Source organism: Rhinichthys klamathensis, unplaced genomic scaffold (genome assembly GCF_029890125.1).
Source record: "Rhinichthys klamathensis goyatoka isolate OS25496 unplaced genomic scaffold, OSU_Roscu_1.1 h1tg000329l_1, whole genome shotgun sequence".
In the NCBI taxonomy this organism is placed as follows: Eukaryota; Metazoa; Chordata; class Actinopteri; order Cypriniformes; family Leuciscidae; genus Rhinichthys; species Rhinichthys klamathensis.
Window position 1 is genome coordinate 650,848 of NW_026606844.1, and position 25,316 is coordinate 676,163.

General features: G+C 42.7%; 1 protein-coding gene across 1 annotated transcript in view; it reads left to right on the plus strand.

Annotated features, from left to right (window-relative positions):
• frem2b (FRAS1 related extracellular matrix 2b) overlaps positions 1-25,316 on the plus strand; it is an 83,663-nt gene that overhangs the window by 6,736 nt on the left and 51,611 nt on the right. The window contains exon 2 of the mRNA XM_056272010.1: positions 1,295-1,384. Within this exon, the coding sequence (XP_056127985.1) occupies positions 1,295-1,384 (90 nt within the window). The remainder of the gene's footprint in view (positions 1-1,294; positions 1,385-25,316) is intronic.

A 25,316-nucleotide genomic window follows, 5' to 3' on the forward strand; every position in this document is an offset into this window, starting at 1 on the left:
CTAGCAGGGGACATGCTCAACTTGCCACTGTGCTTCCCCTTTCTAAATAAGCTCCTTTTTGAGGATTCTCTTTGAATATTTCAAGGGAATTTAGCACAGTTGGGGGTGGGGGGTGTTGGTGTGGGCTACTGACAGTAAATAAAGTTGCTGCTCCCTTGCGGGCATTTGAAAATGATGGGTTTACATTTTTATGAGCTGACCGCTTTGAAGAGAAATGTTTTGACATCAAATATTGAAGATAGGCTAGTGCTGTGGATGTAACACCCTCTCAGAGAAAACAAATACATGAAATGCACTCTAAAGTTTGGGCACAAGAGAGGGTGATGGAGAAATTGATAGATGGGTCCAGCTGGAGACCTGCTGCTCTGTGGCTCCTTTCACTCAGAAGGGAATTGATGTACCATGGCTTTTGTGCCATATATATTTTTTCACTCTAAATTAAAAACTGCCCAGCTGACGAATCTCAGACATAATGCAGTCTGGTGCCTGCAACCCTCTGTGCAGGAGCAGATGGACAATATGCTCTTATTCGAAAGTGGTTTTCAACCTGGTTCATATAGACCCTGTCCTAAATGGAACCCTGCGCCCTCATGGTACTTTTCACCTTTTCAAAGTCTATACTTTGACACATGAGTTGTTGGCTGTTAGGTAATAGTTCCTGTGGAGTCCACATCATGTGGGCCATTTGGGATGGCTACACTTATAGGAAAAATGTGCAAAGATTTTACATTTAGGGGTCTTCTTTGTGCATTTTCTACCCCTAAAGTGAGTGCAGGGCATTAGCGTACATATTATTACATTAAGACAGGTGTAAATGGCAACATAAATGGCAATTATTTAGTTTTTAATATCACACATTACTAATATCAGTCCAAATTAGTCTTAAAATATACATATATATAGCTGCCTTTATATTTTTGGGATTTTCTATTTACTAGGGGGGCCTTGGCATTAAAAAGTTTGAAAACTTTTGCCTCCTGTATTATGCATTTTTTAGGTATAGAAAATATACTTCATGTACAGCTGAAGATATTTATATTTAAAAAAATAATTTTTCCTTGCAATATAAAATAATTTCTATATATCATTCTGTATATAGAAATGTTTGCATCTGAGTATGTGATCATTATAAAAATATATTACTGGAATAGATTCTGAAAAATGTTTGAAATGTATAATACAATGGATCTTGATCTATTTAGTATCTATATAAAGCAATAAAGTGCATCACAACTTAGTTTATTAATATAGTTCAAAGAAAGTTACTTATCTATTTGAATGTTTTCTCCTTCAGCTGACATTGATGACATGCATATATGCTACGTGCTTCGAGATGGAGACAATGCCACAAGCGACGCATTCCACTTTTCCATTGAAGACAATGGTAAGCCATTTCAACTTTTATTTATTATTTTTGCCTCAGGATGATTAAAATATGACTAGTTGGATTACAGAAGTGTGCAGTCCTATCTGCATCATCCTTCATTTCTTTGTGTGCTCACAAAGTGCTTGTGAAGGTGTGACTGCAATAGCAATAACTAGAATCTGTACGATTTAGTTCTGTCTGGAATGTCTTTTGATTGACACATTGGCATTGACTCTCACTCATGGGTTGAATGAAACTGTCCAATTATAAGCCCACCAAGTGCACTTAGTACCCAGTGAGGTAGAAGTCCCAGAATGCAATTAAGGACTTATTGCTTGACTGCCAAATAAAATTAGAGCTCATATGTTAGAAACAAGTGTTCCACTTTGAAGATCACTTGTGCGATGAAAGCTTCCGTCTAAATTTAGCCACCATAATATCATTTGAGAAGGATGACTGTCTGTCTTAATGAGTGCCATTGTCTAGCTAATTAGGTAATGCTGAGTAAGTTGTATGATAGTTTTGTTTGAAACTCTGATACATTTTTGCAAAGCTAATCCATGCCTTCATTATTTGATTTTCGTGTAAACGTATGGTCCTACCTGTCTTCCCTAATTCGTTTTTGTACACACAGCCCACTTGAAAACATTAAAGGCTTCCACTTTTACATATGCAAATGCTGATTGCTTGTTTTTGTGGGCTTTTGAGGACGCTTTACGTTTCGAGACCCTCCTGACAGCCTGTTCATTGTTCTCCTCCGCCATGGCTATAAAGAAACATGCTGTATTGTGATGGTGCGATTTCTCTTTTTCCCCATGAATTTGAAGAAATGCTCTCACCTCCATCTCCTAATCTTCTGTAGCCACAGTGGAATCATCTGGTGAAAACCAGCGTCATTTGGCATGGTTCTGTATGGGGAATGTATGAATATTTAAAGAGGTTGGGAGAAGACTAAATCGGAGCGTTTCGCTTGGTTTACATCGGATCTGCAGAATGAGGCTGAACTCTTCCTGAGTAGGTTAATTTGTTAATCATTTGCTTTGTATCATAAAATCAAAAAGCATAAAAGAATGAAGACTGACTTATTTTTTTATGAATTTGACATTCTCTGCTGTTGTTTTGTGTGCAAGCTAATTAGATTACTCATTTGCTGAGTCAATTGACTGGCACAATTAACTGGCACAAAGAGCCTTTGTCTATCAGAAGTTTGCACGAGGTGTGTGTGTCTTCTGAAGTTTGGCAATTGTACAATAGGATTCTACTGAATGTTGTCATACACTCCTTTCAGAAAGGGCTCAAGATGCCCTCATTTTGTCTTATGGCTGTTTTGTTTTTCTAAATTAAGATTTCTCCTTTCATTTTACTGCTTGTCAAAAGATTGAGGAATTTTGTGCTTCTTCAGTTATAAGTTTACTATATAAGTTTACTATATAAACTCTGAAACATAATCTTATCTCAACAGTGTATATTCACAAATTGCAGGAGAATTGAGTAACTTTCTGAAACATCATGATCATTACCACTGCATCACAACTATGTTTAATTATGTATTTTGTTTAAGTTTAAGCGAGCAGGTGTGCGGAGGTATGGAAATACATTCGCTGACAGGCAGGTAGGACATCCTATCATTGCATTCGGACTGATTGCAATAATTGGACGAACATTTTAAGATATACCATTCAAAAGTTTGGGATTAGTAAGATTTTTATGAAAGTCTATTATGCTCATAAAGACAGCATCTCTTTTAAAATACAGTAAAACAGTAATATTTTGAAAATATTGTTGCAATTTAAAATTATTGTTTTCTGTTTTAACATATTTTAAAAGTAATGTATTTCTGTGATGGCAAAGCTGAATTTTCAGCATCATTACTCCAGTCTTCAGTGTCACATGATCCTTCAGCATTCACTGCTGATTTGCTGCTCAAGAAACATTTATTTTTATTTTTATTAATGTTAAAATAAATTTTAACATTAATAATTTTTTTTTAACTTTGATAAATAGAAAGTCTAAAGGAACAGCATTTATTTGAAATGGATATTATTATTATTTTACATAAATGAATTCAATGTATTAAACATTTATTAAAGTCACTTTTGATCAATTTAATCCATATGTGCAGTGTGCACCTATAATGGTATACGTACACCTCCTTAAATGGACAGAATTTGTCCACACCTTCATGAAACGTCTGTGAAATGGACTTGATAAGATCTAGAGGCTCCCCTAAACCCTTGTGCAATTCAAGTATGCATTGACAATTGATTATTGGTGAGTTACTCATGCTCCTCCCCATGAAAGAGAGTGCCTTACATGTTTAAAATTGTACCCACCAGGTGAACCGATGAGCATAAAGACATGTTGAGGGCTTCAAATCTCCAAACCAGCACAGGGCTTTGCTTCAGTGTGGTTTCTCGCCTACTGTGGAAATTGCTACCTTAATCATATTGGACTTTTTTCATTAACCATTCATTAGTGTTAGCCATTAGATGCATCCCAATTCCCTACTTATTTGACTTATTTTGAGGCTCTTTTCATACTATGTAGCAGTGAAAGTACACATATTCAGATGCAGGGTCAGTTTTGAGAATTTAATTCGTGAATTGTGTGCTTATGAAACTCTAATACTGGATCATTGATAGCAAGTCCGCCAGGCTGCTGATGTTATTTGTAGGCATGAGAGCCACTGTGGCAGCCAAACTAAATTCCCCAGGGACCCCCTGCGGCTGTTTCACAGGCAGTGTATCAGGCAACCACACTGGATTGTGAGTGCTCAGATACAGCTGTATCCTGTCATGTTCCAGCAGCCCAAATCACTCTGCAGGTTGTGCTTGTATAGTAACAGGGGGACAAAAATGGAGATGAATCCAAAAGACTGTTTTTATTCTTTATCTTAATGCAACAGAAGGTGAGTGAGCTGCAGTACAGCTCATACAGGTTGTAAAACAGTGCATTTTTGTTGCTTGTAGAGATTGTGTTGGGTTTATATAGGGTTTATTTAGGCTAAGCTGAATAAAGTCAAGAAAATGCTACTAGATGTGTGGTCAGATTAAGCAGTTTGTTTTATGAGGCGTTTCTGTGTTTAAAAGTGTATCTGTCTTCTCAGATAAAAATATTTAAATCATAGGCTTGACTCTTGAGCTATTGGGAAATTTAGACTCAGTATTCTCAGTCAACTCATCTGAGGGCTTGCTTTCAGAATCAGAATTCATGTCTATTAGCCAAATAAGGTGCACATATGAGAATTTGGCTCAAAAGAACAAGGTAAAAAATGCCATATCAATACTCATAACATGCCATATAGATGTATATGCAATACATACATATGTATGTATATACATACACATAAGTGAATAAATCCAGTAATTGCAATGCATTATACAGCAGGTGCATGCTGCTAAGTCTGTTATTCATTGAGTAAACTGAATCAAATGTCTTTCTTATTGAATACCTTATATTTACATGCGTATGCCCACTGTTATAGTATCAGCATTTGCTTTAAGAATAATTTTATTTTAATTGTTGTTCAAATGTTTTTGTTGCCAATAACCTTTGCCCTTCTCCTATTCTAATGGAGGCCAAAGTACATCTATTACAAGTAATTAATTAACATGAAATTGCCCTTAAAAATGATGCTGTTATTTGCCAGCAGATTCTTCAGTTTAGTTGTCCCTTTGGCTCATGTTCCCAATGATTAATATAATTGGTCTCCCAAAGTATGATTAAGTTTGCAAACTTTGACACAAATATCAGCAGGTGGTTACTAAAGGATCCAAAGATAGTTTTTGGATGATTCCAGATCTTAGTGGAAGTGGTCACATTGCCAAAGACATGCCAGAAATTGTATGCTAGAATATGAGAATGCTAAAAGATATTATGCTTTAGAAACAAGATACACTGAAAACAAACAAACAAAAAAGATTATTATAAAATACAGCAAAATATGATTTAATAGTGTTTTTGTGTGATTCCCTCCTTACCACCTGCGGTGCATGGCTTTGGAAAATTATAATAGAAAAATACACGTTTTATTTCATTTGATTTAGATTTGTTTTGATTTTTTTTCTATTTAATACGTTTTATTTTTTGTATTGCTATTTAAGTTTAATAAATCTTTGCGAGTATGAGACTAATACAAAGTTCATGTTCTTGCAATGTGGGAAGTAAATGTTCTTTGTAAAGTGACAAAAACCTGAGGTGACTGATAAAAAGCAAAGATATTATTCTTTTTGTCTTCAAATTAATATCTGGATGCTCGCGTAGACATCAAACATCAATCAGTGCGTTCCGTAAGGCTATGCAGAGTTGTAGACAGAATGTCACAGAGCAACACAAACAAACAGCAGACGCCTTTTACAGTTCCTCTGTAAGCTTATGCTGCGTTCACTCCATACAGTAATCGTAATTACGAGATGGCAACCCGTGACGTTATACCCGGAGCTGTTTACGTCCTCAAACTCAGATGCCTTTCTATGTCAACAACACTATCAACGCTGACATGAATCTGCAGCAGTCAGGCTCATGCTCTGCAGACAGGGCCGGCGCTAGCCATTTGGGTGCCCTAAGCACAAATGCTTGGTGGTGCCCCCCACCCCCTCACCCTCTCACCCAAGGAATAACAACCATTCAGAATTTCTTAGTCTGATGAAGCACAATATAATAATTCTGTACATAATTTGTAGGGCTGGGAAAAGATTAATCGCGATTAATCGCATCCAAAATAAAAGTTTGTGTCTACATGAATGATATATGTGTGTGTACTGTGTATTATTTTGTATATATATAAATACACATTTGCATGTATGTATTTAAGAAATATTTGTTATTTATATATAAAATATTTAAATTTATATATAATATAAATTATATATAAATATATACAGTATATACATGCAAATATTTCTTAAATATATACGTGCATATGTGTGTGTATTTATATATACAAAATAATTATACACAGTACACACACATATATCATGTAGACACAAACTTTGGATGCGATTAATCTTTTTGGGGGGGGGGGGGGGGGGTGGGTTCTAATTGCAGTTTCACCAACAGATGTCGCCCTTGGGCCTTGGCCTATGAACCTCTTGAAAATGACCGCATTATCCGCATAGAACAACAACGAAAAAACGTATCTAAGCGGTCTTCCTTTTCTTCTCAAACAAACTAACTGCATCTTAAACAGCCCAAGTTTCAAAATTTTACAGAGGAGAAACCCCCGGACCCCCGTTAAAATAAAAGATTCAACATGCAGGGCTAAAAAAGCCCCGGATCATTTGCACTACTAGCGACGCCCCCTGGACATGCATACACGACGCAAGGGCGCCCGCGCTACAAAACTAACATTTTTATTTAAAACATTGTCTTAACTGCAAAGCGACGCGCGAGTATCATCCCGCTGTCTATTCTTTTTCCTTTTTTCACCCCCGACTCTTGGTGCCTTTTCGAGGCCATGTCTGAGGTCGGTGTCTGCCAAATTTGACATTGATTGAGGCATAATCGAACAGACCACTGGGAGGTGGGGAAGGGGGGGCACCAGAGGGAGACTGGTACAGGAGATTCACCTTTTTCTCGACTAATTTGGTCTAGGCCTATATTATTTTTGTATTGCTTTTGTATATTAACATGCTTTAGACATATTTTATTTGTTATTTATACTAGTAGCCTATTGTGATGATTTTTCACGACCCAGATTTTTTGGTGCCCCCCCCAAGCACTTGGTGCCCTACACGCAGTGCGTGATGAGCGTGTGCGGAGTGCCGGCCCTGTCTGCAGACTCTGCAGTCTTTTAGAGAAGGCATGGCTTTGGAGATGCTCTAAAGGGGTGGGATCTTACTCTTTCAAAGCTAGCTTGCTACTGCTAGCCTCTCCAAAATTGCCAACCCTGCCTTTAACTACAGAAATACTATATCACAGCCCTCAATGCGGAAATGTGGTTCTGATTTCTGATTTAATCAAAATTACTTCACTTAAAAATTTAAAAAGAGAAACACTGATCTGCCTTGTTCAATTCCCTCTGCGTGTATACAGTTTTAGACTGAACGCTGCTCAACAAGGAATATACAGTATGAACATTGTCATGCTGCCAAATACAGGCTGAAATAGCAGGTACCTGAAGGCACCTTAAGAAAATTCTCAGCGATGTTTTTTTTTTTTAAGTCTCACGCTTCACAAATACAATCTAGCAGTTAATTTAATCTTCTTGAGGTAGACTACAAAAGCCTGGTTTCCTCCTTTTTGAGTAGTAATACTCTCTTTATCAGGTACGACATTCTTTACCACATTTTTTTTGCATTAGTTTGAATAAAGGCAGCTGCTAAGCTTGAAAAAACGGTATTATGGAAGAATAAATAGGAGACGAAAGTGGCAATAATTGTTATTTGTGAGACCTGTCATGGTTGCTGAATGGAGATTAACAGAAAGTGGAAACTTGTGCTTTTCTTTGGCTGAACCCAGCAAACTCTCTCACCTTTCAACCTAAAGATTCCCCTCGGCAGTGGTCAAGACTGTGTGGATGAAGATGCATCGTCTGGTTTTTGTTTAGTAGATGACATGGAGGCCTAAGGGCCATTTTTTGGCATGTTTGTTCACTTAATTGTTCTGTGTAGCCACCTTTACCCCTCCCTTTCATTTTCTCCTCTGCTTCTTCTCCTCCACCCCTGGAAATTGAGCTTACCTGAGCACACACAAGTTCTAGCACTGCCTGTGGGTTGTTTGTGGAGCTTTAGAGAAGCTGTCTGCCTCCAACCTCTAATCCACTCAGTCAGTCAGTGGAGGAGACGTCCCCACTGACAGATTCCCACCTGCACCTTGCTATTTGTTTTCAATTCCTGCATTTTCTTTCTTCTCTCTCTCTCTCTCTCTCTCTCTCTCTCTCTCTCTCTCTCTCTCTCTCTCTCTCTCTCTCTCTCTCTCTCTCTCTCTCTCTCTCTCTCTTACCTTACCGTCTTGTTGTCTCTCTCTCACTTAACCGTCTTGCTTGCACCTCCTGTGTCCAGGGAGGCTTGTTTTCTCTGTTTGTGTAATAGGAATATGCCAGTAAAGTATGAATTAAGACTGCAATTTTGTTGTTTATTTGATTATAAGAGCTGCGGTTCATTGATTTGATTTTTTGTTTTATTTTTTTGCCTGTTCTTAATGAAGTTGTATCTATCCGCTCACTAAATTCATGCTATTTTAAATGTGAGCAGCCAGTGAAGATGGTTTAATCATTATTTTTCAAGACAAAGAAGTATAGGTTACAATCCAACAATGCAAAAAGTTTGGGTGCTTCCTCAATTATTTTATTACTTTACTTTTAACTTTTACAGCAGGAATGGGGAACATCTGGCTACACAAGGCCTTTTGAGAATGCAATTTTGTAAGTATAAAAATAGCATTGATTCTGTTTACTGTCATGATATATATATATATATATATATAATGATACGTTAAATTAAAATAATACACAATACATATAACTATAATGAAAGTTTATTATTATTATTATTTTTAATAACACAAGACAAAGAACAAAACAAATGGAGGGCTTTAAATACCCAAGTTAATGAGAAGTGCAAAAGAAACAGGTGGCGAACATAATCAGAAAGGGAACAAATTAGAACATACTTAAAACCCATGATGACCAATTAAACAGAAACTTACAGGAAAAGGGAAACCAAAAACTGAAAGAAATAATCTTCTCCGAACACAAAGAACCAAACTTGTGACTATAATAATATAATATAATATAATATAATATAATATAATATAATATAATATAATATAATATAATATAATATAATATAATATAATATAATATAATATAATATAATATAATATGAATTGAATTGAATGCAGAAACAAATAATCTACTACACTACATTCATTCTTTGTGAATTCCTCCCACTTTATTATTTCATTGTAAAGGAATTGTTTAGGTTGACTTCCAAAACCTGCTCAAGCGTTGGTCGCTCAACACAAAACTTTTGTGTTCATTCATAACCATTGACATTGAGGGGGTCTCTTTCCAGCTCATCTCTGAAGCACCACCTCACTCCAATCTCAGGTTAGCAAAAGGATTATGTTTCACCACATGCCATGAAGTGCTACGAAGACAACAAGCTCATACATGCACCGGTCAGGTCAGAGAGTCTCTTACAGGCTTTATCCTTCATCTTCACAACGGATGTGCATAGATCAGCATATTTTTCCACTCTCTCATCTGTTCACATTCCATTATTAATGAAAATACCACCTTTGGCTTTGCAGAATGGTGTTTTAGCAATGGTACAGATCCTCCAGCGATTAGAGCAAAGTCGGTCATAATTACAGGATAAGCACAATCATAAATCGTTGCAGCCTATTTTGGGCCGTAGACAAAAACATGTGCTATTCAGCACATTCGTTGACGGCAGGCCATAGTGATTTTGACATTATAGATACAGATTCACATAAACCATCTGGTTGTGGATTATAGACCATATACAGGTAACATCTGCTGCCCACAAGGGTGTCATTATTATTTTCCTGGATTGTCACATCTGTGTTTCACAGGAAATGTGAAGTGGTTTGATTTTAATATCCCTTTCATTTTCATGTCCACTGTTTGGAAATGTAGGCTTATAGTTAGAAAGTAAAATAGTTACAGTAAAGAAGTAACAAGCACTACACTTATTGATGTAACAAGCACCCCCTCATCCTCCTCTGCACACCTCTTCTGCACAGCAGTAACTTCAGTACTCTTGAGTGGGAGTTATGTTTCTTAGCAGTGGAGCTTGCTTACAAATACATGAGGTTAGCAGGTCATGAAAGCATTGCTTGAACTCCACTGCCCTACTTATTTGTTCTTTTGCCTCTCCGTGAATTTAATACTTTAACACTGGGGGATATAGCGCATCTCAAGTAGGAACCTTGACAAGAAGTGTAACTGTCAATGTAATGTTGATTTTAGTTTGTGCTGGGCGGTATGACCAAAAATTCATATCATATAATTTTTCAAAATTATACCAGTTTCACAGTATATGACGGTATTTTTTTTGTTTTCAAGCATGACTGGGTGTTAAATACCCTGGAAATCCAGAGTTCTTGCGAGAGCACAATTTGAATTTGCTCAGCAAATTGAGTAATGATGCTTATTAACTATGCCCTTGTAGCCGAGCTGCACCAATCACATCGGTGTATCTGATATAGGCAGGCCAGAGGCGAGCTAAACAGATGACGACAGCGCTGCAACGTCGAAGTCCTTAGTAAACATTGCAAGATGGCTATTGGATGAACACCAGTTGTTTGAAACGGCTTTGGCCACTACAATGAACAAGTTAGACTTGGCTTTTTATCTAATAGAGGAATAGAAGACGGCACTCAAATCGTTCCATTGCAAGAAGGACGTTTTTGCTGTATTGCCGACCGGATACGGCAAGAGTCTAATCTACCAGTTAGCTCTGCTGGTAGCTAAGCGTATGGGGTGTATTGTGATTGGTCGTAGTGTTATCCAATTGCATGCAGTGAGATTTTCAAATGCATGCTTGGTGCCGCCCCTCGAGTTGGGCGATTTTCATTACTCAATGCAAGACCCTTAATCTTTTGGATTTGGGTTTGGATTTCCAGGCAATGTGTTAACCACATATTCTACTGATTGAGAGTGCGCTTTTATATAAAAAAATTCATATAATAACAAAAATAAACACCGGTATTCGGTATGAACCGGTATACAGCCCAGCACTATTGTGAGTTAAAGGTTTTACTGCTGACAGCCCTGGTAATGTTAATGACACAATATATAGGTACCATATCAGGCATTTGCAGTAATTAGAGGACTTTTTTTCTTTTCTTTCAAATTAGCAGTAATTGCTTATATTGGATATACAAAGTAATGTCATGAAACTCTAGATGGTGCAGGCTGATAGGTCATTATCTCAATCTTCTTGCAATCACATAATTCTCTATAGGGAACAGCTGATTGGTTCCTGCTGTATCAGTAGCCAATTAGCTTGCTGCTTAACCTTCAAAATACTCGTCAGCATTTTCTGTAGCAGTTGTAGGGTGTTTTCAGACACCCTCCACCTCCCTCAGCTCCACCTGTATCTGCTACAGGTAATTCATGTATGCTATATTGTGCAGCAGCAGCATGTCTTACTTGCTCACAGAAGCGTGTCGTGTATTTATTGGCAGTAGCAAGGTTTCTGTCCGGGTTCACGTGCCCGACACACATTCTCCCCATTCTGTCCAGGCTTGCCCTGCCGGATTATTTGAGTGTCGTCATTCCCTCCCTCAGGATGTTGCTCTTGCAGTAGAGGATTTGAAGACGAGTTTTTACCAGGCTGCACATTCCATTCCAAAAGCTTACAGAAAACCAGCTATTAAACTGGGTCAGTTTTTCCATGCCAGTGCACCTCAAGACCTGTTCTGCCTCTGGAATTGGCTATTGAAGTATGGAGTAGGGCAGTGTTTAAAAAAAAAAATCTATATCTTCTTATCGTTTATGCACTCTAAAATGTGGTAACCTCTAACCTGCAGTTGTTACCTTTAAGTGTGATTAGTGAAATAAATATTTTTGTTGAAATAAATGCAAAAACACGTTGGCCACAATTATTGACACCCCTAGAATTGTTTATGAGTAAAATATCTCTGAAGTATATTCCCATTAATATTTACTTCTTCTTTTTTTAGCAGGCCATGAAATTGTCCAGTTATGACTTCTTCTTTCACAGGAGTATAAATATAAAGAAACACAAAGGCCAAATTCCCTTAATCATTCATCAGAATGAGTAAAACCAAATAATATAGTTCTGATATGCAGCAAAAGATTGTTGAGCTTCACAAAATAGAAAGTATCTAATGCACTGAAAATACCCATTTCCACCATCAGGGCAATAATTAAGAAGTTCCAATCAACTAAAGATGTTACAAATCTGCTTGGAAGAGGAGATGTGTCTCTATTGTCCTAATGCACGGTGAGGAGGAGAGTTTGAGTGGCCAAAGACCCTGGCTTTCACACCTGAGCGTTTGTTTCGGAAACCTGGTGCGTTTTCTCCCCGTTTTTCTCGCCTTAACGCCGATTTCAAACAAACTGAGGAAATGTGCCATATAAATAGCAGTAGCGTCTGATTCTGTGAGTGAGCACATTAGTTATCACAGTTGAAAACTTGTTGTGTAATTGAGCTTCTCCATTTGAGAATGCTGTCTTGATAAAGCCTTTATTCCTGCTCTAGCTGCATTATAACATTCGTATAGTGTTTGCATGTGTCTTGACACTGTTACCCTCTAGACAGCACTGGAAGATCCAGAGAGAGTATGTTTGAATTTGCTGTAGTATTAATATGAATGTAGTATATAATTTAACAGTGGGAATGACGGCTACATTCGTATAGTGTTTGCGTGTGTCTCACAGTTACAAATAAAGCCACAATAAGCTCAGCGAACTTGTCAATCATATTGATGGATGACGCAGAAGAAACTCTGCCCAATAAGAGGACAGTTGTACTCGCATGTGACATGCATAAACCCATTTTGGTATGCTTTGAAAGGTTGCCTTGTGAAAGTAAACCGAACCAAGAAGAAAATGCATTGTAACAAATTAATTCCCTGTTTCGGAACAAATCAAACTATCTATAGGTGTGAAAACGCCCTAAAAATAGCTTTTTGGCAGCAAACCCACCAGATGGGTTGGGTGCAAACAGGGATAAAAGTATGCAATGCCCACGGTTAAATATACTACTGGATCTTTAATGTTGTGGGCCTATTTTTTGCTGGAGGTCCTGGACATCTTGTTCAGATACATGGTATCATGCATTCCTGCAAATACCAGTAGATACAAAATCTAAACCTGATGGCCTCTGCTAGAAATCTTATAATGGTTGGATCTTCCATCAGGACAATGATCCAAAACTGTCAAAATCAACACAAATGTGTCACTGAGCCATCTTTGTTCATATTTACCAGGGGTGCCAATAATTCTGACCACAACTATATATATATATACATAGTTAAATATCCAAACATAATTGGTAACATTTCCAAACATGTTTAGGCTATAAGCACTAAAATAGACTATAAAAATCACAGAACGACAACTGTGACACAGTATATGATACATTGTCAAGCCAGTGATTCAGTTTTCATGTTGGCAATGTAAGGATGAATGCTCTTCACGGTAAAGCCAATCTTTCATCTTATTTTTTGTGGGCCTCAGTCATGGTTTTCAAAGGTAATATCCTGCAAACAAAAAGACGTTGTTTGCTGTTCTTTCGGATGCCCCAGTGCTGCAGACACGCTGTCACTCTGCATCTGTAAGCCTGGCACTATCACTCAATACATCAGGCTGCATAATTCTTCCCTGGCCTTCGCTTTCTCACCGCCTCCTTCCTGTTTTTGTCTTTGAGGATCTGCTGACAGCGAGGGCCAAGCTGCAGCCTCACAGTCCCTTCCCGCAGGGCCTGGGTGTCTTGACTTGAATCTGACAAGCTTTCCGTCCCCCACCCCACCCCCCACCCCATCTCTCCCTCTATCTTTCTTTTTCTCTCTCTCACCCTCCTACTCACTGACAGTCTGAAATTGATAGCTCACCTCACCGTAGAGCTCCATCAGAACAGTGTACCGTCTTGAGAGCTTGGAGAGAAATTAGATCACGTCCAAATTCTTGATATAAAGATGTAGGTATTTTGTAGAGCTGTCCAGTATGGAATAAAGTGTTTAAAATGTTGGTTTTGGACTGCACGATCTTTGACTGTGGTGTAATTTTTATTTGATATTTGATTATTTATTTATTTATTTTAGTATGAGACTTTTGGATCCCACTATAGCCCACACTAATGCATGCAAGCTGGCTTGTATGTTCCGGCATTGTGCTGAATGTCAGATGCAAGTATCTCAGGGGAGTGCGAGGTGTGAGCAGCCGGTGCTGTTGAGCATCTCCTCCGGGGAGATAACCTGTGAAGCACTACCCACCTGCCCCCACCTCCACCTCCCCTCGGGATAAGGGAATTTTTAGATCTGTGTAATGACTGGGAGGAAGTACAGGGGGAGATGAAAGATAGAGAAGTGGCTCAATCCCTTGGAGTGGTTATGAGCAACTTCCTAAAGCCCTGAGCCATGTCACGCCATTCTTTCATTCTGTTACCTCAAATAAATTCTAATTTCTGACTTCTAGCTATTTACTGTTACGTGGCTCTTCTGAAAAAGCATTCAATTGAAAATAAAAGCACAGTTTGGTTTTGTTTTGAATTTTCTTAAAGGAATAGTTTGCCCCAAAAGGAAAATTCTGTCATCATTTACTTGCCCTCATGTCGTTGCAAATCGGTATGACTTAATTTTTTCCCTGTTGAACATCATTTTACTGGTTGTTGTTTTTTTTTTAATCAAAAGCAACAATAGTTCAAATAATTAATATGACTTTATATTCAAAGTCTTATAAAGAAACCATACAATACTTTTGTTCCCTTTCGTCCTGGGAACTCCAACGTGTCGTCGGGGAGTTCCCTGACGAATTGGGATCACGCTAGGGAGACCAATTGCCTTCGAGTGAATTAAAACGAGCCAATGAAAATTGGCATGCAAGATTTGCATTCCGCGACCCGCCTACCAACGCGGGTATAAAAGGCGGAAGTAAACATTGCGCAATGCTTTTAGCTTCGGAGCCGTCCGATTGTGTCCTCTCTGAGTGAGTGAGCTTTAAGATTGTATTTTTCTTACGACTACGAGTCTGCTGTTTCGGGAGGGGATCTCTCTGTGTTGGTGAGATGGCGTTTCAGCGACCGCGCGGTTTCCTGTCTGCCGGCTGCGTCTATATGCTGTTAATTCAAAAGCTGTTTTCACAGCTGGTAAACGGTTGAGTGCGCACAGCGGGCTTGCAGTTTCCCCGCTGTGTTGCCGCGTTGGGTCCCTGTGTGCTTCAGCACGATAGAGTACTTTCTTCCTGAAAGAGCAACACGAGTGAAGATCGCGTCCTTTTTAGGATGACGTTTCACTTGTGTGTTTCTGGATGCGATCGTTTCCTGTCCTTATTTGACGGCCACGTTCATTGTTTCACATACCTAATCAGTGTGTGAGACTACGTTCGTGGGTGGTTCATGTTCTCTCAGGAGTGCATGACCACGTCGGCACGTTGTTCGTCTCCCCTTTCTCGTAAAGGCTTGAGCCGCTCAGCGTGCCGTGTGCCGTCGAGCGCCGGCTGACAGCGCGGGTTGTCACGGCAACCCAGTGCGCGTCATTCGGCGCTCAAGATGCGCGGTCAAGATCAAGACTCGCGAGAGGTGAGTCCCTTTGCTTATTTCCCGATCTAGTTTCTCTTCTGGTGCACCAGAAGAGGGCTGCTTTGGCGAATAACATTGGTGATCTGAGGGTTTCAGTGAGCACGAACCACTCACTCCTCTAGCGCATCGTAAACATGCTGAGATTGTGTTCGTGGGTGGTTTATGCTTTCTTATGAGAGCATGACCACGTCGGCACGTTGTTCGCCTGCCTGAAGGCTTTAGCGTCCAGTGTGCCGTGTGTCATCGAAGCGATGGCCACGTTCACTATCTTGCATGCCTGGTTGACGGCCACGATCACGGTTTCACATGCCTAATCAGTGTGTTGAGACTGCGTTCGTGGGTGGTTCATGTTCTCTCAGGAGTGCATGACCACGTCGGCACGTTGTTCGTCTCCCCTTTCTCGTAAAGGCTGGAGCCGCTCAGCGTGCCGTGTGCCGTCGAGGCTTTCGGATGGGTTTCTGGTCCTTCTCATGAGGGACCAGGCATTTCATTCGGGGCCCCAGGGAGGACAGATGTCGATCGCTACATCGGAGAGAGGGCGGTTATACTCTGAAAATGATGCTGAGTTCCTACTATAATGGTGTGTTCTCATGCTGAAGATTCAGACTTAACAGCCAAACTTTCCTGGGCTGTTCTAAAGTGCCTGGATGTGTGTGAAGAATTTTGGCAGTATGGAAGCATTTTGGTGCCAATATGGCAAGCCAAACATGCCTAAATCTGCAGAAGTTTTTCCTCTCTCACTACCACTGCACGTGCGTAGTTCTAACTCGGGGTTGAGCTGTGCTTAGTGACTGACCGTGATTAGTCACAGCGCTGGCCCTCGGTTAGACGATGTCCACACTGGTGGTCCAGAAGCACCTCAAAACCAGCCCGCTCGGAGTTTGTTTTCCCCCAGCAGAGGGAAGGGAAACAACCCTGAGAGGAGCGACCCAGAGTATGTGACGATCTGCTCTTTGGGAGTGCGTGTCATCACCACTCCTTCCCCCGGGGGAGGGCCGGGTGGAGAATTTCGTTTCTGTTCCGCCGCTGGTTATCCTGTAATCAGCGGTACCCATGAGCAGTCCACTTCCTCTGAGTCGTTCACGGGCCCCAGCGCTCAGATGGCAGTGAGGGCTGCGGCCTTGTCACTCTCGTCTCTCGCTGGGTGAGGGGAAACCAGGACTCTATGCCCCCGGGCCTCGTTCCTCGTTTCCCCTCACGGTCGAGACTGGCAGTATAATAAGACCAGTTTCCTCCGTCCGAGAGGGTCAGAATGGCAGTGCGTGCCGCCCCCGAGCTGCACCACTCCCGTTCCCCTCTCCCCAGCTTGCAGATAGCAGTGGTCTGCAGCTGGACCCGGAGGTGCAGAGACCAGGACACGAGAAGTCAGGGCCTCGTTCTTCGTCTCTCCCCCTCCCTTCGCCACCGGGCAGCCCGCAGCAGAAAGCCTACGAGCTCTCTCTGCCGTCTGCCCCACGGTGGACCGCCCAGACCCCGCTTCCAGTGGCTACATTGCCACTGGAGCCGGGTCCCGGCCTTTCACCTCGCTGCCCCTCCGCGGGTATGCCGGTGGTTCGGGTGGGCTTATTGGGTCGGTACCTGGAAGCCTGGCTAGCGCTTCGGGGCCGTCCCGATGGCTCATCCGCACCATTCGGCTCGGCTATGCAATTCAGTTTGCACGCCGGCCTCCCAGGTTCAGAGGCGTCCACTTAACCCGTGTGCGGTCAGTGGACGCTCCTGTCTTGCATAGAGAGATCGATGTCCTGCTGGCGAAGGACGCGATCGAGCCGGTCCCTCCTGCCGAGATGAGGTCCGGGTTTTACAGCCCCTACTTCATTGTACCCAAGAAAGGCGGTGGGTTACGACCAATCCTGGACCTGCGAGTTTTGAATCGGGCCCTGCACAAACTCCCGTTCAAAATACTCACGCAGAAGCGCATTTTCGAATGCATCCGTCCCCAGGATTGGTTTGCCGCGATCGACCTAAAGGACGCGTACTTTCACGTCTCGATTCTTCCTCGACACAGAACCATTTCTACGGTTTGCTTTCGAGGGTCGAGCGTATCAGTACAAAGTCCTACCCTTCGGGCTGGCCCTGTCGCCCCGCGTCTTCACGAAAGTCGCGGAGGCGGCCATTGTTTCCATGAGAGAACAAGGCGTTCGCATTCTCAACTATCTCGACGACTGGCTCGTTCTGGCTCACTCGCGAGATGTGTTGTGCGATCATAGGGACATGGTGCTTAGGCACCTCAGCCGGTTGGGGCTTCAGGTCAACTGGGACAAGAGCAAACTCTGCCCCGTGCAGAGGATCTCTTATCTCGGTATGGAGTTGGTTCCACTGAAACAATTTCAGAGGCTCCTGGGGCATATGGCAGCCGCAGCCGCAGTGACGCCGCTCGGCCTGTTACATATGAGACCGCTCCAGCACTGGCTTCACGATCGAGTCCCGAGGTGGGCGTGGCAGAGCGGCACGTTCCGGGTCAAAGTAACCCCGCACTGTCGCCAAACCTTCTCCCCGTGGTCGGATCCTGCGTTTCTACGGGCCGGAGTGCCCCTAGTCCAGGTTTCCAGGCGTGCTGTGGTTTTCACAGATCCCTTTGCCATGGGGTGAGGGGCCACGTACAAAGGGCATGCAGTCTCGCGTCTGTGGACGGGGCCCCAGCTGCATTGGCATATCAACTGCCTAGAGTTGCAAGCAGCACGCTTGGCTTTGTGCCGCCTCAAGGGGCTTCTCAAAGACAAGCACGTACTGGTCCGTACGGACAGCACTGCGACCGTTGCGTACATCAACCGACAAGGTGGTCTACGCTCCCGCCGCATGTCGCGACTAGCCTCCCACCTCCTCCTATGGAGTCAGAAGCATCTGAGGTCGCTTCGCGCCACTCATGTTCCAGGGGAGCTCAACCGTGTGGCAGACAAGCTTTCACCATTGCTTCCCCTGCTAGGAGAATGGCGGCTCCATCCCCAGGCGGTTCAGCTGATCTGGAGTGTTTTCGGAGTCGCACAGGTAGACCTGTTTGCCTCTCCGGACACGACCCATTACCAGTGGTTTTACTCCCTGTCCGAGGGGACCCTCGGCACGGACGCCCTGGCTCACAGCTGGCCCCGGGGCTTGCGCAAGTATGCGTTTCCCCCAGTGAGCCTTCTTGCACAGACACTGTGCAAGGTCAGGGAGGACGAGGAGTAGGTCCTGTTAGTGGCGCCGTATTGGCCCACCAGGACTTGGTTCACGGAACTCATGCTCCTCACGACAGCCCCTCCTTGGCCGATTCCTCTGAGGAAGGACCTCCTTTCTCAGAGACGGGGCACTCTATGGCACCCGCGTCCAGACCTCTGGAAACTCCATGTCTGGTCCCTGGACGGGACACGGAGGTTGTAGGTGATCTACCACAGGCAGTGGTAAACACCATCACTTCTGCTAGAGCCCCCTCTACGAGGCGCCTCTATGCGTTGAAGTGGAACCTATTCATCGAGTGGTGTTCCTCCCACCAGGAGGACCCCCGAACTTGCCCGATCAGAGTCGTGCTTTCCTTCCTACAAGATGGGTTGGAGCGAAGGCTGTCTCCCTCCACCCTCAAAGTGTATGTTGCCGCAATAGCCGCACATCACGATGTAGTAGAAGGTAAGTCCGTAGGGAAGCACGACCTGATCATCAGATTCCTCAAGGGTGCTAGGAGGTTAAATCCACCTCGTGTTTTGCACTCTGTACCCTCTTGGGACCTAGCTCCTGTTGGCATTGGCCTCTTTTAAGAGGGTTGGGGATCTGCAGGCTTTTTCGGTCGACGAATCGTGCCTAGAGTTCGGGCCGGGCCTTTCTCGCGTGATATTGAGACCCCGGCCCGGATATGTGCCCAAGGTTCCTACCACTCCCTTCGTGGATCAGGTAGTGAACCTGCAAGCGCTGCCCCAGGAGGAGGCAGACCCAGCCCTAGCTTTTATCTGTCCAGTCCGCGCCCTGCGGGTTTACACTGACAGAACGCAAAGCTTCAGGACCTCAGATCAGCTCTTTGTCTGTTACGGAGGCCAGCAGAAGGGGAAGGCCGTCTCCGAGCAGAGGTTAGCTCACTGGTTAGTGGATGCTATCATCCAAGCGTATGAAGCTACGGGTGAGCCTTGTCCACCCAGGTTGCGTGCTCACTCTACGAGAGGTGTTGCCGCCTCCTGGGCGTTGGCTCAAGGCGCCTCACTGACAGACATTTGTAGAGCTGCGGGCTGGGCGACACCGAACACGTTCGCTAGATTCTATAGCCTACGTGTGGAACCTGTTTCCTCCCGAGTACTCGCTACGGCCAGTGGTGCGAGGGAATAGGTTGTTTCGGCTTGCTACGCCACTCCGTGCCTCAGCCGGATATGTGCGTCTTTCGCTCCGTTGGCGCCCTACGTTGGTTAGCCTCGTGAGTTCCTCCATCACCCCTTCGGTGCCAGGCGTGGCGGACCGCCGGCGCCAGGTCTACTACCTCTAAGGGAGTTGTTGTGTAGACTGGGTGTTATGTCCAGTGGTCTCTGCGGTGACCCATTATGCCACGTGCAGTCCAGCCGTCCCCTTGACAGATTCGTTCTGTCGTCCCTGTTGAGTACGCTCCCACTCCCCTTGGATGTGACTACCTCAGGGACTGCCATATGTTTCACTATCCCCCTGGGCTAGTACATATGTGTATTCCAGGCCTTCTTCAGGCATCTGGCTTCCGCAGCGTTCCCTTCCCCTTTTTTACGGGTTGGGCACGCTTTCCCAGTGTTGTCCAATCCACTGTATGGGTCTTGTGGAACAGCAGTGTGACTCCCTTGCTAGCTCCTGTAATTTGTGAAACTGCTTAGGGTAGCTTAGCTGGGCGCTGGAAGGGGCCAGCACCATGGCGTTTTGTTAGGGATCCCAATTCGTCAGGGAACTCCCCGACGACACGTTGGAGTTCCCAGGACGAAAGGGAACGTCTCGGTTACGTATGTAACCCTCGTTCCCTGAGTACAGGGAACGGAGACGTGTCGTCCCTTCGCCATGTTGCTGTACCTTCGCGGAGGACTGGACACCGTTCGGCTCCTCAGCGAAAAGCATTGCGCAATGTTTACTTCCGCCTTTTATACCCGCGTTGGTAGGCGGGTCGCGGAATGCAAATCTTGCATGCCAATTTTCATTGGCTCGTTTTAATTCACTCGAAGGCAATTTGTCTCCCTAGCGTGATCCCAATTCGTCAGGGAACTCCCCGACGACCCGTCTCCGTTCCCTGTACTCAGGGAACGTGGGTTACATACGTAACCGAGACGTTTGGTCAAGAAACAGACCAAATAAAAAAGTCAATTAAAAATAAGTTATTTGCCTTGGCACTAGGGGTGTGCCGGTTTCAGGATTGGTGATGACGGTCATGACATGAGTCAAATGTGACGGTTCGTAACATAACCGTCGTCGTCCGGGGGTGGGGGGTTATAGGACGTTCGGTTGAATAACTGTTCGTCTGTTATAGGACAACTCGCTCTTAAAATGAACAGCAAGACAACTAGAAGTGAATGTGCTTTCCATTAAATGAATCACACACAGTAAACAAAACCTTAACAAATGAACTTTGCAATTTAGACGCGCAAACTGCGTGCCGGTGCGGTGAGACATACATGCTCGGGCAGATTCGGCTTGAAGTCGGTCATCCTCGGACGCGGCGCCGCGCGCGCTGTTACAAAAAAAGCCGTGCACACAGCCAAGCGAAATGAAGTCTTGCCGGTCTTGCGCACCCAGCGCGTCATTTTTTTTTGACGTGCGGACGCGTCGAGTATAAACAAGGCTTAACCGTGTCAGCGCGCGCTCTGATCGGTAAAGGGGGACAGACCTCTCCCGAATCATCTCCAGCACTCAGCCTCCGACGCACCACTAACTCCACCTCCGTTTCCCTCGTAAGCTGATATTAGTATTTAAACATTCTCTATGATAAAACATGTTTGTAAAAAATATTTTAATAGCACGGTTTTGGCGGTTATAGAGATCTAATGACGGTGTTCAACTATAACCGTCGGTCTCACGGTTATATAATAACCGTCACACCCCTACTTAGCACTCTTTTGTGTGTTCAAGTCAAGTCAAGTCATCCTCATTTATATAGCGCTTTTAACAATGTAGATTGTTTCAAAGCAGCTTTACAGAGATAAACTTAATATAATTTAAGGTAACAGAGATTGGTTTGGTTTTATAGCGGTTCTTGAATAATGTTATTTTCCAGCCAAAGTTAGTTTTGATTGATTCACTTCCGTCGAAATGATCATTTGTTATTAAATTAGGGGCCGCTAAGATGACACCGTTCTCTCTAAACAGACTTTAAACGCGAACCTGTGATAAACGCTGATGGCGTTCACATGCGCATTAAGAATTGATTCTATAGTTATGTGCGTTTGAATATATGTGCGCAGGTTTGTAATTCCCTGCAAACCATGCCTAAACAAACTACTAGTCTTGCCTATAAATTTTTATACATAATTTTATTTTATTTTATCACTTCGGGGTAGGTACGTGAACCCTAATTTCCACAACGCTTTATATGTAGAGTGGAATAGGGATCCTCCATAGGGAGAGGCTAGTTGGCACTTCAGCACTGCGTTGTCATCGGGTCCAGGCGAAGGTCCTTCGTCAGATCTGAAAACAGCCTGGATCCGCCAGGCTGCGGGAAAACCTCTGGATAAACAAAGACACTAAAATTAGCGTAGATGCCATTCTTCTTATGATGTAACGAGTACATCAGGATTTAAGGGAAGTGTTCCCAGTTCCGGCTGACCTAACCTATGCAGCCTAACATTGAATTATAGAAGTCGATAATGTATTATGTGAATGTTAGGTCAAAGAGATGTGTTTTTAGTCTAGCTTTGAACTGGCAGAGTGTGTCTGCTTCCCGGACAATGGTAGGAAGACTGTTAGTAGAGATGTCTGACCCATTCTTTTGAATTGGATCTTTTCAATGGATCAGGTCATTCAGTTCAGCAGGTCTGAATGATTTGTTCATGAATCAGACTGATTCTGAAGTTCATCTTTCTGACTCCGTGATCCATTTGGTGAGGTTAACAGCTCACTGCAGAGGAAGATGATTGAAAACTAACCAATATCTGAAAAAGTGTTTAAAAGCATAATTTTCTAGTTTTCTGGATGACACCAGTACTAATAAAATAAATGAGGAGCACTGTGACTGAACGGCTTTATGGACCATGAGGGATAAAGCTGATGAAAGGACAGGCTTTGCACTAGTAAAGTGAAGCCCCCTTTTTCCTTCATTCAGTCATTTTATTTGTTCATTTATTCATGATTAGTCAATAGATGTCATTAACACTGCATGTCTTTAGCACTTGTCTAATCATCAGTCTACGCCTTTGCCCAAGATGTAGCACTTTTCAACGCTGTCCTCCTAACCTTGAGTTTTACAAGCAACTAAAGGGGATTTAGCGCATGTTGCAGACTGTTAAAGAGCCATCAACAAGTACAGCCCAATCCCAGGGGATGAAAGTCAATCTGTCCCGGCTGTGAGTGTAACCTTCGTCCTGTAAATCAATGACACGCATGCTGACCGCCTCTTCAAGCCTCAGGACAGCAGCATGAGCACCTTAGTCTGTAAAAGCTGCAATGCTTTTCCTATTCACTGCTCTTCATCATAGCACTGTACTTATGCGCAAGCTTCAGCATGCCTTTTTTGCCCTACTAAATAAAGTAAATCACTTGATTTATGTGTTTTTACATATCGTTGGGACTTTAGTCTGTTTGGGAACTTGTCCAGGGGCCTGAAAATGGCCAGCGTTTAGCAATGTATGTTTACATAGCCCTAAGATTTATTTATATTCAGATTCCAGCGACTTGGACTTTTCTTTACTCCAAAGCATTGAGTTGCAAATACAGTTGTAGGGAAAAGTATGTGAACCCTTTGGATCCATTTCTTGTCAATAGCAAATGTTTTTATAGGTCAGAGCCAATCACCTCCCATCTTGTCTCATTGTTTGACCTGCTGGTTAACTGACCCCTGACTTTAGTTAGCTTTTGCAGTCATTGTGTTCATTGAAGACATGGAATTGTTTGTTATTTATTTGGAGCACACTGTTTTTGTCTGTTATAGTGACTAAGGAGGCAATGATATTACAATTTTTTTATTCGTTATTAAAGCAGGTCATTTTCATGTTGATTGAGTACATTTCCATATACTGTATGTGACCCTGGATCACAAAACCAGACACAAGTAGCACAGGTATATTTGTGGCAATAGCCAAAAATACATTGTATGGGTCAAAATGATAGATTTTTTTTTTATGCCAATAATCATTAGGATATTAAAGCTCCAGTCCATAACTTTTGTGGGTTAAAAATTATCCAAAAACATTTTTTGAGCAAGTACATAACCAGCCAGTGTTCAAAACTATCTGGTTGCCTTAGCTCGATTCAAAGCGGTAAGCTTGTAATAATGTTTTTAATTCCAGTGTTACTGGTGGATTTCCGCAGGAAATTTGAGCATGCCTTTGCGTCATTACGTCACATCTGTACACGTAAAGAAGGAGTCTTGGCTAGTAGACTACCGGTATATGCTTGTTCGACTTGAACCGGCGTTGCACAGACCGATCGGTTTATGACATTAAAGTACCGCGAGAGTGATTGAAAAGTATACGGACCCGTCTGCTCACTAATCGCTCTCGCGGTATTTTGATGTCATTCACCGATCGGTCTGTGCAGTGACTGTCAAGTCGAACAAGCCTTATATTGCGTGTGGGGATGTTGGAGGTGGAGATTTATAGCCTTTTCTCACAGCACTTGATATAATTAAACTTATTCATTTGATGGCGGATCCAGAAAGGTTCAAACGTCAATCACCAGTGACAACTGGAGATTCACCCGTTGTAAAATGCAAAAGACTTCGTTCGGACTTCGGAGTGGCTACAGAAAAAAAGAGACTGCAACCGGACCCATGCGAAAACAAGGATAATAATGGAAGGGCATTAAATGTAGTCACGCAATGCTGATGTTGTTAACATTAACAGTTTGAGAACAAAGTAGGCTATAATTTGCACAGTTTGACTTGATATGATAAGCGATCGTTAGATTTAATCAGCGTGATTTACTGCAATGCTTTTTTTCCCTTAGTTGGTCAGAACAAAAGTGGATGTTACTTACTTGTTCAGAGGACATTTTACGGTGAAAATTCTTATGTTGGTCATACTTCCAAAAAGTAGAATCTGTGATTCCGAATGACAGTATCCACACCAGTGCGGTGACTGACAGTTGCACATTCTCCTCAAAACATTGGATTCATCCGCACTGTGCCGTGCCGAGGCACAACCCACGTAAAGTTGATAATTCCGTGAATAACTGCAATTGCAGATTTCGAACAGAGATGGTGACAAAGTGGAAAAACTGCTGACTGCAGCTTTAAGTAAAGATCATGTTCCATGAAGATATTTAGTAAATTTCCTACCGTAAATATATAAAACATTTATTTTTGTGGGTGAATGCAGCACAATCGCGAACATAAATGGACAACTTTAAAGGCGATTTTCTCAATGTTTCAATATTTTGCACCCTCAGATTCCAGATTTTCAAATAGTTGTATCTCGGCCAAAAATTCCTTCTTAGTCCTATCCTAACAATCCACACATCAATGGAAATCTTATTTATTCAGCTTTCAGATGATGTATAAATATCAATTTTAAAATAAATTGACCCATGTGACTGGTTTTGTGGTCCAGGGTCACATATGTATACATACATACATTATATATAATTGTAATAATTTATTC